Consider the following 15,574-nt stretch of genomic DNA (forward strand, 5'->3'; position numbering starts at 1 on the left):
TTTTTTACCCTGTTGGAGCTGGATTTGGGATGAGTTCAGTCTGCAAACAAACTACAAGCTGACAGTCCAACACGGTGTTACGACAGCTGTTTGTAAGCTTTCCTCACCTCTCCCGATTCCTATTTCTCAGCCGTAGAGATGGCGCCTTGAGCTTGAAAATGAGTTTGTAACAAAACTTTTCGCCAAGTGATCAAGCTACGAGAGAGCAGCTTTGATGCTGTTGGGGTGGTGGTGGTCAGGGGCATAGCATCCGAGCGCGATGCCCTCATCTCCATCTCTCTTAGTCCATCTCTGGGCTCACGGAAAAGGGGGCGGAGAGGAGAGAGAAGAGAAAGGGGCGGAGGTCACCCTTGTCCTCCATCCCTCCCAGCTGCGAGCGCCGCTAGGTGCTGAGGGATCCGAGGAAACGAGCACGACCGGCAGGTTCCGCGCAGGGGGAGCGTACGGCGGGGCCAGCAGCGAGACTAAGCCTGAGCCCGAGCCGGGAGCCGAGCCGGAGCTCAGTGCTGCGCCCGGGAACCCGTGGCGAGGGGCGGCGGGCGCGCGATGGCGCACGGAGCGGCGTGCTCTTCTGCTCCGCCCTGAGCCCTGCCGGAGACCGGGATACAAGGTAACCACCCCTCCAGCCACTGGATTCCCAAGCGGTGGCCTCCGGATGCTCAACGAGACTGAGGTCGAGCCACCCCACCCCACCCCCGGACGCCCAGGAGGGCACCTAAGCCTGCGTGTGGCAACAAGTTTGGACCAGATGCCCAAGGTGGGGAGACCCATAGAGAGAAGGGTACTCGGGCGGATCCGTCCCAATTCTCAGCTGCGGCTTGAGGAACAGGTAGACAAGATCTCAGAAGAGGGAAATGGGCAAGAAAGAGATCCCCTTTGCGCCTGTGGTTCCCTGCCCCCGACACTGAGTCCGGCACCCTGGCCAGCGTAGTCTTTGGTGCCCCTAGCCTAGCCCCTCTGGGTGGGAGGAAAACCGGCCTTTGGCGCCCCCCGAGGGTGGGAGGAAATCTGGCTTTTGGCGCCCCCCGGGGTGGGAGGAAAATCGGCCCGCTGGTATCTGAGCAATTGCAGAAAGTTTCAGCAAGGAAGGAGGTTTGGGAAGGATGTTGCAAACAGACACATGGGGGCGGAGGGGTAGTAATGTGAGAAAGGCGGGCGGTGAGTAAGATTTGAAGGAGGCGGCGTTCTTCGGGCAGCCTGGGCAGACCCACTCGGGCGGGTCCCCGGGAAGGCTGGTTCCAGCATTCCCAGCCTCCGGGAAAGCTGCTTGGGAAAGGCCAATTGGACTACCTCGGGGCGGGGTGGGTCTGGTCGTGGGTACTGAGGGTCTGTGACTCAGGCCTCAAGTCATTAAGCAAAGAGCAACAATAAATACTTCGCATTAAATGTTGCGACTCTTAAGCCGTAGCTTAACATCATCTGGGCAGAGGTGCTCCTAGCACAACTCGCCTCCCTTCTAGGATTTCTGCACAGGTGGCAGCTGCGCCAGAAAGCCTTCCTAGAGACTCACCGCTCTGCCTTCCTTGGGTCGCTGATGCGTGTGGTGAGCTGTTATTTGATCACAATCAAATAGTTTCAGAACTTAATTGAGGAAAGCCCCATGTAACACCAGTGACCTTGCTGCCTCCTCCCAAGGTTTGGAGAAGCTTGTTTTGTCTACCTGACAAACAGGTAGTTTATCTAAAGAATAGTCTGCAGTTTGGGGACAAAGCCCATTTGGGGAAAAAAGCAGAAACTTTAGAAGGTCATCTAGTTATTTACATAGACTCTTAGGCTTTTTAACACTTTATTGGGTTTAAATCTCATCTTGTTAGTGAATTTGCAAACCCATCAAGAGGTTAATCAAGGGAGCTCCGTTTCGGCAGCTTCTTTTCCTTGAAAATGAGACATGGGACCGACCACAGGCAGAGGTGTGCTGCCTTCAGGATGATGCAACCCCGCTTATGATAGGTCAGATGCATCTGATGCCTACCACAAGGTACTGGGGCCCTTCCGACTTAAATGTCGGAGGAGCAGTTCTCAGCGCTATAATTCCTCTGTCTTTATGCTACAGATGCCGGGACTACAAGCCTGCACTCTGCTCAGAGGGAGATGACTTGAGCAGCCCGCGTTTATCTCCACAACAATGTCCATGAACAATTCCAAACAGCCAGTGTCTCCTGCAGCTGGGCTCCTTTCAAATACAACTTGCCAGACCGGAAACCGGCTTTCTGTCTTTTTTTCAATAATCTTCATGACGGTGGGGATCTTATCAAACAGCCTTGCCATTGCTATACTCATGAAGGCCTATCAGAGATTTAGACAGAAGTCCAAGGCATCGTTTCTGCTCTTGGCGAGTGGCCTGGTAATCACAGACTTCTTTGGCCACCTCGTCAACGGAACGATAGCAGTATTTGTATATGCTTCTGACAAAGACTGGATCCGCTTTGACCAATCAAACATCCTGTGCAGTATTTTTGGTATCTCCATGGTATTTTCCGGTCTGTGCCCACTTTTTCTAGGCAGTGCGATGGCCATTGAGCGATGTATCGGAGTCACCAAACCAATATTTCATTCTACAAAAATTACATCCAAGCATGTGAAAGTGATGCTGAGTGGGGTGTGCTTGTTTGCTGTTTTCATAGCTTTGCTGCCTATCCTGGGGCATCGAGACTATCAAATTCAAGCATCAAGGACCTGGTGTTTCTACAAAACAGAACATATCCAAGACTGGGAAGATAGGTTTTATCTTCTCCTTTTTTCTTTTCTGGGGCTCTTAGCCCTTGGGGTTTCCTTCTTGTGCAATGCCATCACAGGAATTACACTTTTAAGAGTGAAATTTAAAAGTCAGCAGCACAGACAAGGCAGGTCTCATCATTTCGAAATGATCATCCAGCTCCTGGCTATCATGTGTGTCTCCTGCATTTGCTGGAGCCCGTTTCTGGTAAGAGCCTAAGCCGAACCTTTCGACAAGTGTTGCTTTCTTCCGTTTTTCCACGTGCAAAACAAGATTTGCTGTCTTTTGCAAAATTATTAGTCTTGATGGGTAACGCTGTTCAATCTTTTAAATGCTGGGGTTTGTGCCTACCTACAACTCACGTCAGCACTGGCGCTGGCCATGTGAACCGAGCTATTTGTGAAACACAGCGTCCGTTCCCCACAGGCCCTGAGTTGAAAGCAGTGTCGTTGTTAAGGAATTCTAACTGTGTACTTGCAGTGCAGTTTAAAGTGATTTTAACAGAAGTAACATAGTTTTAATGTACTGAATATGATTCGTTTCTAAAAATGTGAAAAAAAATGACCAACTATAAAACACAATATTGGAGTGGACTCCAGGAAGTCTTGGTAGAAAATCACGCAGACTTTTAATTTATAGAAAAAGCATATTAGCTACTGCGTTCTTCTAAACACACAATGACTGGCTCTCAGCTTGCCAAAGGTGGTGATGAGTTGAGGTAGTTGGATAGTTCAGGTGAACTATACACCTAGATCAGGTGAAGAAATCACTAGTTCACAAAGCCAGTAGTGCAGGGAGAGATAAGATTGGCAGGAGAGCTAGGGATTCCTCCCTTGTCATTCACTCTTTTTAAAAAAAAAATTAGCCAAAAGCTGTGTTTAACAGCTTGATGTTTTTTAGAAGTGAAGGCTAACGTTAAGGAATGGTCAACACATATAAGTCATTTATGTTATTTTGCAAGTAGAAGAAAAAAATATTTATGTTTGATAAGTGCAACCTTAATGCCCTTCAACATTTTCTTTTAGGATAGAAAGAGTGACAAGATGCCATGAAAGAAAAAAAAAAAAATCCACCTGTACATAGCTACAGATGGCAGCAAAGATTGTTTTCATTCATTTTTCTGTACCAGTGGGGAAATAGGCTGGTATCCAGAGACAGTGATACAGGTGATATACAGGTAGAGGTGAGGCAAAGGGTAAGACAAAGGTAGACATAACACAAACGGCATGGTCATACCTTGCATGGTAGTATGAAGGGGTTTGTTACTCATGCAGTTTTCCTAAGTCTCCAACAGGTCCATTGTCCAAGAACTGTTGCCAGTGGAGTTTAATAAACAATCCCTGATGCACAGAAAAGTGTGCGAGAGCTGCTGACACAGACAGATCCTGTGACACCTAATTTTATTTTACAGAAGGATTTCAATTTTTAAAATATTTTTTATTTCTATTCATATTATTTCCTCATAATTTGAAGTTAGCCTGTTGAATAGTATTTTTTTTATGTTGTTCCTGAATCTGTCCTAGGAACTCAGCCAAGGTGAGGCTAAACTGGGTCTGTCAGTGGTAAGTCAAAATTTTGAAGCCTGCTTGTTGTCAATTTCGGAGGCCTTCAGTGAACCCAAGCCGGGATCTGATCTGTGCTCGTGGTCATGGTATAGTTATTTGAATCTTAGCAGCTGAGAACAGTTCTGTCAACCCTTGGAATCACTCCAGTGTTCATTCCGGAAGAGCTTAATTTATGCCACTTGACCCAGGAAATTTCCTTAGAATAATGCTTCTTCTTTTTTTTTTCTTCCTAACTTAACTTTGAAATGCAGTAGGTTTTCAAAATAAAAAGTGAGTTTGAGTAGAACTGAAATTGATTTGGGGGTTGGAAAGGGAATACCAAGAAGGTGAGAAAAGAGGTAGTTGAAAATATTTAAAGACTTTTTTTTTTTTTAAAGTCAGGTCCTAGTTCTGGAGAAAACCTTAAGAAGTGAAATAGTGAACTCAGAGAGAGACAAATAATATGGACACCTGAGGTAATCATTGATATTTTAGTTTTTATTTGTTCTGAGTCACCTTTAAAATTCTGCTTAGTTCTGGCTCTGATTTTGATAAAGCGAATTGTAAGACTATGGAAGGTAGCAAATTTCATTTTTGCTATGGATAGTTTGGTTTTAAGTTTTCTCTAATGTCTTTTCCTGAATTCTTGGTTTCCTTCACTATTAAAATGGATATTACCATTTAACTCATATTTTGAATATATTTCCTAGTGGAAACAATTTTATTTTCATGAAACATTTTCTGAGGTCAACATTGTATTTAACTATGAATTATTGAGACATCTATGACACCAAGGTATCAATACTTCTAAAATGCTTTGTATTATGAAAATTATTTCTGTGTTAGATGCGGATTAGATATACCACAGATACTCCTTGGTGGATTGATATTTTATTTCAAGTATTCTTTGCATTCCTGGTTTCTCTTGTGCAGACTTGGGTCTTTCTGGCAAGTTCAGGCTAAAGGGCTTATACATTTAGTGGTCTGGACATAAGTGCCTTGGGCATTAGGTTAAGACCATTCAGACAGCTCTAAATCGAACCCTAATAAAAACTCAGGCTTGGGAATGCCAAAATAACACCCAACATGAATATCTCTCAGTTGAAACATTTCTCCTTTTTTTCCTTAAATGCCCAGGAGGAGTTGCATAGTTGTTAATGACTGAGCCATCATTCTCCACCCTGTATTTTAAAAGCTTCTTAAGTTTTACAAATACCTCAGAAATCAGATTCCCATAGATGTACTATAATGATAGCTTCTAGGCCAATACTCTAATTTACACCACTGCCTTTGGTCTTAATGGATAAGTAGGAATTGTTGGATTTGTGATTTGAATGAATTACACACTTTTTCACCTGTGTTCACTGTCACTTTCAAACTGGAAACTGGACTGAAGGTACAGGTACACACACCAAGAGGAGAAAATTTAGATGATAGAATCTGTGTTTAATAGGACTTATTGCATCAAAACTTATCAATAGTGGCATCATTTTAAAAATGATTTAAATTTGTAGCTGATGACAAAGGGGATACTTTATTAATTTTGATGACTGAGTTTAACCAATACAAAGGCAATATGGTCATGATGTTTGTTTGACTTCTCTCTCTCTCTGTGTGTGTTTTTAATAGGCTTTATTTTTCTTGATTAGTTTTAGGTTTACTGTAAAATAAGTGGAAAGCACAGAGTTCACATTTACCCCCTCATATCTCCCTCTAACCCCCATTCATCCTTATTAACATCTTGCATTGGTGACATACATTTGTTACAATTGATGAGTCAGTACTGAATACATTGTTATTGATTAAAGTCTCTAGTTTACATTAGGGTTTTCTGTTAGTATTTTACATTGTGTGGCTGTTGAAAAATATATATTGACATATTTTCACCGTTATGTGCCCTAAAAATCCCCTGTGGTGTTTTTCTTTTTAATTTAATGTGTCACTTTTCCTAAGGGAAAAATATATATGTGTGTGTGTGTGTTGTCAGGATTGAGATCAGTAGTACAATCATAATATTAGTTTAAAATATATATTGTTAATGAATTTAATTTTTATAATATCTGGTTTTTATAATTTTGAACATGGTTAACACATATCAATTATCTTAATTATAATCCCAACTGAAAAATACAGGAAAGCACAATAGGCACTTATTAGCTGATAATTCCATTTAGTAATAAGTTAATACAAAAATCTTTCAGAGTCAAATGGTAATGATAAAATTGTGTTGTGTGCATACGAGGTGAATCATTTTCCCTAATAAATAGCCCTTGAAGACATTTTTTCAATGTTTCTTAAGTGAGGGGAAAAAGACATTTACTAGTGCTATCAAGTAATATTTGCTTAATATTATTTGTTTCTGTTTTTATACAGGTAATGATTCTTTTAAAAGTTTTATTTCTAGGATATATAACTCTGAAAGGAATTTATTATTATTGCTATGCTTATTTCACCAGTTTGGTAGAGCAATAAATACTTGTTGACTGGCTGACTGTAACATAAGTAGTACAAATGTCAAGAGATTGCAAATGATTGACCAGAATGTGGATTCTGAGTTTTGTAGGTAGCAGTTAATACAACAAATACTGAAACCAAATGGTAGTTTTTCATCTGTTCCCTAAGTTAGCAACTATAGACTTCTGACACTATTAAACTTCTTTTACCTTCTCTTCTGGGATAGAGGATCATTTTGAATTGGGAAAAGAAGTATAAAGTATATGAAGAACCAAATGGTTTCTTATGTAGGTGAGTTTACCTAAGAAATATGTTCTCCTACAGCTGTAGAGTTTGATGATTTTTCTAAGAGTTTATGTTAGTATTTCTAGTCAATGTAGTTAAACATTTGGTCACTAAGATGTTTGTCAATATAAATCAAAGACTTGGGTGGTTCATTGAACTTTGACTGAATTACTAAAGGTACTGGAAGCATAATGACCAGGTCTGAGAGGGACAATGGCAAATGATGGAGCCAAGCAACGTCATAGCACATCTTGACTCAGAGTGAAGATTGCTTTCTGTGAAAGGCGGGCCTCATTTTCGTATTTCAGAGCTGTGTCATGGAAACCTGTGGTGTCTGTGCATTTGCCACTACACCAAAAGAGATGGTTAGTGGATGTACACATTTAAATTTAAAGGAAATGCGAAAATGTATACACATGCACATACATAACATGTACATGTGCAAATGATTTACCCAGTTAAGAAAATTAATTGACCAATTAATCCGCCATTAGACCTAAATGTCCCAAAAGAAAGGGCTGCTAAAGGATTTCATTCTAAAGTTAAAAACACAATGGATTTTTTTGTAGTTTTGTGTCAGACTTGGAAGGTATGTCTTTTTGATTTATTCTTGGACTGCTGCTGATTTTAGAGGCAGTACTGTCATACCTTGTTTCAGTGGGTTTCCTTTGGAAGTGGCATGTGCGCCCATGTTTGAAATTTGGAAGCAGCCATGATGTTGTCTGGATAAAGGACTGATGACGACATTTGGGTTCTAGTCTAGAAAACTCATAAACAACCCAGACCCTTAGAACTCAAAATTCATATCAAGAAGAAAAAGTATATTTTAGAACTGTATTAACATAGTTTACATGATGGGAATTTTGTGTTTGGGTGGGGCATGGAGCAAGTGGCATGAGGTCGATGACAGTCACTGCAGAGGACTGGCTCTAGGCTATTTGGGAGCACATTTCTGTCCCTGAGCTTTGGTGTCCTCTTCCTTACTCCGCTCTTAAATGTCATCTGCTCTACCTGGCTACCTTAAAGGGTACCCTCTCTCTCCTCTCTTCCCTTCCTCTGCTTTATATCTCTCATAGCACTTATTAGCAGTTTCTGATAACATAGGCTACCTTTCTTGGCTTCTGCCTGTAGGGTTGGAAGCTCCTTGAGGGGAGGGACCTTGTTTATTGCTATCCTCAGTTCCTGGACCAATGCTCGGCACATCGTTGGAGTCAGTGAGAATTTGTTAAACGAATTTCGTGTAAAGGAGGGCTCACTCAGTCCGTGACAGTACTCATCTCCACTTGGGAGCCACTCGCCGATGAGGTCAGGACTCAGTTGGTCAGCCTCAGGGACCCTTCTCCTACTTCCAGTTGGAATTTGGCCTGGAAAGGTCAGAGATGGGCAAATGTGTTCTGAGGTCCCCAGGAGTATTAGCTGGAAGTGGAGTTTTGGAGAATCCTGAACATTCAACTGTTTGAATTTGGTGCTAGAATCTAGGGATTTTGTCAGCACCCAGAGGAATTTCATGGATTAACTATGATCATATTATTCTATTATGATAATACTAGAGGCCCGGTGCATGGATTTGTGCACACTGGGAGGAAATTAATTAGAAGAACTATTTTAGAGACTGGGGAGGGACCGTGGGAGGTTGACCAGCCTGGGAGGGACCGCAGGAGGGCTCCAGGGTGTGTCTGGCCTGTCTCACCCAGTCCCAATTGGCCGGATCCCAGCAGCAAGCTAACCTACCAGTCGGAGCGTCTGCCCCCTGATTGTCAGTGCACGTCAAAGTGACCAGTCAAATGGTTGAATGGTTGGACACTTAGCATATTAGGCTTTTATATATAGAGATTACAAGTATTTGTTTACATGCGAATTCCCTCTGTTAGTCTTGGTCCTTGGTGGCTAGGTTCTGCATTACTGGTTTGTGTTTTAGTTTCTACAAACAGTAGGCCATAAACTAACGTTTGTTGAATGAATAAACTAGGAATCAAGTATCAAATGAGAAGTACTAGACTAGGTTACATGACTTATTCTAAGTTGTTTTTGTCCCATCATCTTTAGCACTGCTTCTCTCTGTACATGCACACATTTCTCCTCCCAAATGTATTTATTTTTTTATTGGTGTTATATCTTTGAGGGGATCCTGTCAGGAGACAAAAGGAGAAAATTTCTTTGAGTAAAGATCTACAAATATTGCTCGTTCATTGTCATAAATACAATCTCTATAGAAAGTGTTGAATGTTTTCTATAAAACAGGTTTGCTTACCTCACGTCTCTACCAGCTGGCTCAGTGAACCTATGGCTCATTTTGTATTGCTAATGGTAGGTTTTATAGTCACAGAGGATTAATTCTCAGAAAACTCCAACAGACCTATTTAGTGGACACTGTGGTGCCCCACCTAGATACCCTTTTGGGTGAGTCTTGCTCTTGGAGAAATTACCCTCCGCCAAGGGGTGCTGCCTTCCCCATGGTTGTGCTCCCTTCTCTTTGGTCACTCTGTGTGCAGTGACAGGTGGACATGGGGATAGAGAGAACGTACCCCCTCACCTCGTTTGGGACATTTCAGAAGGGTTCTCCATGCTTCAGAGCTTGCTAGGGCCTTTCTTGCACCTCCATTGCAATTTTGCTTCTGTCTCTGCCAAATCCTGCCCCCCTCACTGCCTCACACTCCCCAGAAAACTTCCTACATGAGATCTCTGTTTCAGAGTCTATTTCCTGCAGAGTCTTGCTCAGGACAATCTCCCAGAAGTCCATTGTTCCTACAGTATCTAAATATGAAGTATAGACTTTATTGCACATAGGTTTACAGTGTGACTTGATAAATATATTGAGGTATGGATGGTCCTTTGGAATTAAACTCATTTGAGTATATTATCCCCCTTCATGGAGGTGTATGGTGTAAGAGTGGCTCAGCAAAGGCCAATCTATTAAAAAAAGACAGTCCTAGGTTGAGTATTTACTCCAAAATCTGTTGCTCCTGATATGCATGGTGGTCTAGAATATTTTGGTATTTAAATTCATTTATTCTTGGCAAAGCATGACTTCCTGTTTTTATGGTGAAAGACTTATAAAAATGCCCAAAGAGATTGTAGACATTGAGATAGCACTTACAAACCATTACTTGAATGATTCAAGTGTAAATATATCAGAAACATGTGGATTAAATTTATACCCTCCTGGGTATAAAAAATCTTGTTGCTAAATATGTTTCAGGGTTTTTATTAGGCTCCCAAACATTTGAAGAACAATTCAAGACATTGATATGCCTAAAATCTCTTTGCATTACCAGTTTTAACTTTATTTGCTTAGTCTTATCCTTACAGGAGGTATATAAAATGTATTCCATGTATGTCTGCTTTGCAAGGCATTTATAATCACACTCAGTTTAACCTGGTATATCAGTGCCATTTATCTATATTTAGAGGGGACTTTTATCTAATAGGAGAAATGTGTCTTTTCTGTGTGCAAATATTACCTTTCAAAACTCATGTAAATTTGTCATTCGGTTTGTCCTCTGTCCTGGGAATAAGGATGCTGCCACAGAGGAGTGGATACAATTGTGGCTTTATGCGAAGAGGGAGGTGGCTCTTCTCACTTCTGCTATTGAATCCCCAAATACAATTCAGACTGTGGAATGCCAAATACAATTCAGACTGTAGTGTGGCTGTGGTGTGATGGTGAAGGAGGCAGAGACAGTCAGGTTATGTAAGAGGATTTATTTTAGCTTTTTGTGCATGGTCCCCAATTAAGCCTTCCCTTTAGAATACTACACGTACCCAAGTGCAGGCAAAGGTTAGGGTCCCAGCCCCACCACCTCTTGGCTGTGATCTGGACTCACTCTAAGCCAATTTTGTATATCTGTGAACTTATTATAAGGATAGTACTTTAAAGTACTAACCAAAAAAAAAAAATAATTTGACCTTCCTACAATCTCATAACACAGCCATTGGCACATAGTAAATGCTCAACAAAATCCAAAAATCTTCAAAAAGCCTATTGCTATTGTTGCCACCCAACATCTCAGTTAGAAATAGTTATCTGTGTTAATTAGATGTTTTCTATTTTCTCTTCTATTTGGAAGGTTTGGTTGCAGTGGAAAGGAACAGAGGGAGCCCATAGCTTCAGAAATTTTTCTTGGACATTTCCACTTGAAGTTACTTCACTATCTCACCAGAAGTGAAGATGTCATCCACTCATCTTTCACATGTTATTCAAACTTAAATAAACTAATAATTTATGATTATAATAACTCATAAGGTATTAATTTAGACATTATTAAAATCCAGTTAAAATGAGCAAAAAAATATTGAGACCATTATATATAAGGCACTACTCTTGGAGTCATATTTGCAGGGATTTAAATATAAAGTTCTTTCCTCAAAGAACTTATAATTTAGTTGGAGTGAAAAAATACCCATTCTAAGAGTTAAGATATTAGCTCATGGAGTGGCAGTATAATGTAGTAGTGAAGAGCCTGGGTTCGTTCAGCCAGTGTGGCTCAGTTGATTGACCATCATCCCATGCCCCAGGAGGTCCAATTCCCAGTCAGGGCACATGTCTGGGTTGTAGGCTCGATCCCCAGTAGGGAGCATGCAGGGGGCACCAATCAATGTTTCTCTCTCATCAATGTTTCTGTCTCTCCCTCTCCCTTCTTCTCTCTGAAATCAGTAAAAACATATATATATATATATATATATATATATTTTTTTTTTTTTTAAAAAGAGTTTGGGTTCAAGTCCTATTTCTTCCACTTCCTGGCTACATGACTGTAAACCACTCTGCCTCAATCTCCTCCTTTGTAAAATAGGGATAGTAATAGTACCTGCCTCACTGGGTTGTTGTGAGGACTAAATGAGTTAATATATGTAATTTGAATAGTGCCTGACCTAGAAAGTACCATATGCTTCAGTTATTCTACTATTACTAGAGGCCTGGTGCACGGATTCATCCTCAGCCTGCAGGGATGGGGCTGAAACTGGCTCTCCAACATCCCCCAAGGGGTCCCGGATTGTGAGAGGGCGGTTCTCAGGTGACACACCCTGGAATCGGCTCCTTCCTCTCCGGTTCTGGGTGGGTCACCTGAGAACTGCAGCTGCCAAGTCACCGCAGCTTGGCAGCTCCTGCATTGAGCATCTGCCCCCTTGGTGGTCATTGTGCATCATAGCTACCAGTTGGATGGTCGAACAGTCGGACGGTCGCTTAGGCTTTTATATATATAGATCATTATTGTTGCTGTGACTATTAAACATTGATGCTGCCAAACAATAATTTTGTCAACAAGATAATCAAAAGCATTTTAAAATTAGTTATTAAATGAATAATGGGTGCTGTAGTAGGGAGCTTTCACTTCCAATTTGGTGCTCTACAAGTAATTATATGTTTATTTATTTGACAAATGTTTATTGAGGACCTACCATGTGTCAGGCAGTGTTCTAGATACTAAATACTGTGGGGTGATACAATCTCTGTGTTTTAACTGTTTACAATACCTAGGGCTTTAAACAGCAGTACTTCTAGAAAATAAAAAGAGAGGACATGTGTAGGAAATTGAAATATGAAGATGTTCAATTATATTTTCTGCTAGAATAGCAGGTATTCTGTTGTGAATGTATACAGATGAGATTATTTTTGATTACTTATAAAAGGGAAAACACTCTATAGTACATCATTTAGAAGGAAAAATTACTGGAAATAAATGTGATCCTAAGTTAAATAATGTAAATTGTAAAAACCAAAAAAGAAAAGAGCTGTTGTATATGTTTCCTAGAGCTATAAAAATCAACGAATAAGAAACTCTTTAGTATTCGAGACAGGCTTGAACAAGATTAGAATACAGTAGGTTGTAATAAGTTAATATTAAAGACTAGGAGAATTTTCTAATGAAATGAAACATGAGCTTCATTAAATCAGATCATGAAAAATTAATAATTCAAGTCAGTATTTTATACAGCCTTTTGATAACAAAAGTGACTCCGAATTAGAAGAGAAATAAATGGTGAAATAGAACATTACAAAAATCTCCAACTCTTTCTAAGAATTTAGGTTAAGAAAGTGTTAGAGAGGGCTGAATATAAGAAAGAAAATTGCTGTGAACATTAATAATACTGTATCAATGAATAAAATTTAAAAATTCATGTATGCTTTAATTTGCTTGTTAATTTGATTTATTCTTTCAGCAGGCCTTTGCTGACAAAAAGCTGGTGTCTCTCCAGGTGAGACTAAATCAGAGAGACAGAAACCTGATCTGGGAGAATAATCCCAAGGCAAATTCTAACAATAATACTTTCTAGCTCCTTTATTTTACCCACGATCTTTGAACTCTTTTTTCCAACCACCAGCTCTTACACACATCCTTCTTTTTCTTTCTTAACACTTTTAATATAGAATAAAAATAACTATTGTATTTTTCTGGCCTTGCCTGGGAGCAAGGCAGAGGGTTAATTGCTTTAGTAACAGTGGAGGAATCTTTGGGCCCAAAGGTGCATCAATAAATCTTAAGTAATAGTGTTACTATAGCAGCAGCAGCAACAGTAGTTATTATTGTTATTACCTTGATTAGATATTCCCTTATTTTGCTGCTTGCATTTATGTTCATGGCAGCAGAAGACCAGAAAGCAAGGAAAATAAAAAGCACACGAATGATAGAGAGACAATGCAGGAGAGGGGAGAAATGCAGGGAGCAGGCTATGCAGGAGCAAGCGGCCAGCATGCAGGTGGAAGGGGGGAGAGAGGCACTTCCATGTTTTAGGAAACCCATTGGAAAGATTAGTGCTCTCTTTTTTTCCATAGACCTATCCTCTGTATTGAGGAATATTAAATTTTATGTATTATATTTCCTCAAACTACTTTTAACAACGCAATGTTTTCTTTATAACATCTTATAGTAAAAATAAAATATGGTAAACTATAAATTAGAATTTAAAAAATCTTTCAAAGCACACTAGCAACAGGTAACCACTATTAGCATTCTGGGTGCATCCTTTTCCTCATCCAAGAAGGAAAAATTATTAGTTTAATTTTTTTGATTAATAGAGTAATTAAACTTTCTATTCTTATATTACTGGGTATTATCTTCTTTCTTCTGTGAATGTGTGGGAATTTGTAAATGATTTTCAAGTACTGTCTGGATAACAAAAAACAGATAATATCCTATATAATAAAATCCTAATATGCAAATCGACCAAACAGTGGAACGACTGGTTGCTATGATGTGCACTGACCACCAGGGGGCAGATGCTCAATGCAGGAGCTGCCCCTTGGTGGTCAGTATGCTCTCACGGGGGGAGCGCCGCTTAGCCAGAGGCCGGGCTCATGGCTGGAGAGCGCAATGGAGGTGGCAGGAGCCTCTCCCGCCTCCGCTGCAGGCAGGCAGTAAGGAGTGAGGAGTCCCGGACTGCGAGAGCCCAGCTTCTGGGTGAGCGGCGCTCCCCCTGTGGGAGTGCACTGACCACCAAGGGGCAGCTCCTGCGTTAAGCATCTGCCCCCGGTGGTCAGTGCGCATGATGGTGACTGGTTGTTCCACTGTTCAGGCCTAAGCCAGCAGGCGGACATCCCCTGAAGTGTCCCAGACAGTAAGAGAGCACAGACTGGGCTGAGGGACCCCCTCCGAGTGCAAGAATTTTGTGCATCGGGCCTCTAGTTCAAATATAAAAGCAATTGTTTCCCCAGGCTCATGGCTAGCCTTTTCATTTAGTATTTTAATTTATAAAAGTAGTGAGTTAATCAATAATTTCTTTTGTGTACTGCTTTCTGTTTCACGTTAAGAGATACTTTTCTCAGGCTAAGGTGATATCAGTATTCATCTTTTTTATCTTAGAGCACTTTTGCCCTTTTATTTTTTGTGTTCATGGTTTCAATACATTTATAGTTTATTTTGGTTTAGTTTGCAAGTTAATAATATGAATTTTCTTTTGAATGGTTAACTAGTTGTCTCAAAATTACTTATTGAATGATCTTTCTGCAACTGTTTTAAATGTCTACCTTTATTATACCTGAAATTCTTAAATGTGTTTGGATCTTTCTGGACCCTGTATTACATCTTATTGATCTATCTTTAACTTTATGTACAACTGACATCTTCTTCAAATTTTATTGAGACCTGTATTACATCTTATTGATCTATCTTTAACTTTATGTACAACTGCTATCTTCTTCAGATTTTATTGAGACTTGTGTTCAGTGTATCAATTACAATGTAGAGTGTTCCCGTTTGTTATCATTATCTACCTGCCCTGTTATCAAAGTCATGTTTTGAATAATAATTCAGCAGTTGCTCCATAACAGTATATATGAAATCACTGTCTTGACACCTTTATTTTTATTATGACAAAATTCACATAAAAATTTTACTATTGTAACCACTTTAAAGGGTACGATTCAGTTTTAATTAGCACATTCACAGTGTTGTGCAACCATCACCACTATCTTGTCCAGAATATTTTTATCTCACCAGAAGGAAATCTCATACACGTACAGAGCATTGTATAGTTTAATAATTTAACAATTTCTTATACTAACTTATAAATCTTACTGTTTTCAAATTAGTTAACTTCTTATCATATTTTGTAAATATTTTTATGGGCTTATGAA

General features: G+C 40.2%; 1 protein-coding gene across 1 annotated transcript in view; it reads left to right on the forward strand.

Moving 5' to 3' along the window:
* Nucleotides 1-699: 699 nt before the first annotated feature.
* The window catches only part of PTGFR (prostaglandin F receptor), a gene marked incomplete at its 3' end in the record, with an annotated part of 28,479 nt that continues 13,604 nt past the window's right edge, over nucleotides 700-15,574 (forward strand). Inside the window, exons 1-2 of the mRNA XM_080654639.1 lie at nucleotides 700-757; nucleotides 2,054-2,923. Of these exons, the coding sequence (XP_080510765.1) occupies nucleotides 2,126-2,923 (798 nt within the window). The 5' untranslated portion in view covers nucleotides 700-757; nucleotides 2,054-2,125. The remainder of the gene's footprint in view (nucleotides 758-2,053; nucleotides 2,924-15,574) is intronic.

Source organism: Plecotus auritus, assembly GCF_963455305.1.
Source record: "Plecotus auritus genome assembly, chromosome: 2".
Lineage (NCBI taxonomy): Eukaryota > Metazoa > Chordata > Mammalia > Chiroptera > Vespertilionidae > Plecotus > Plecotus auritus.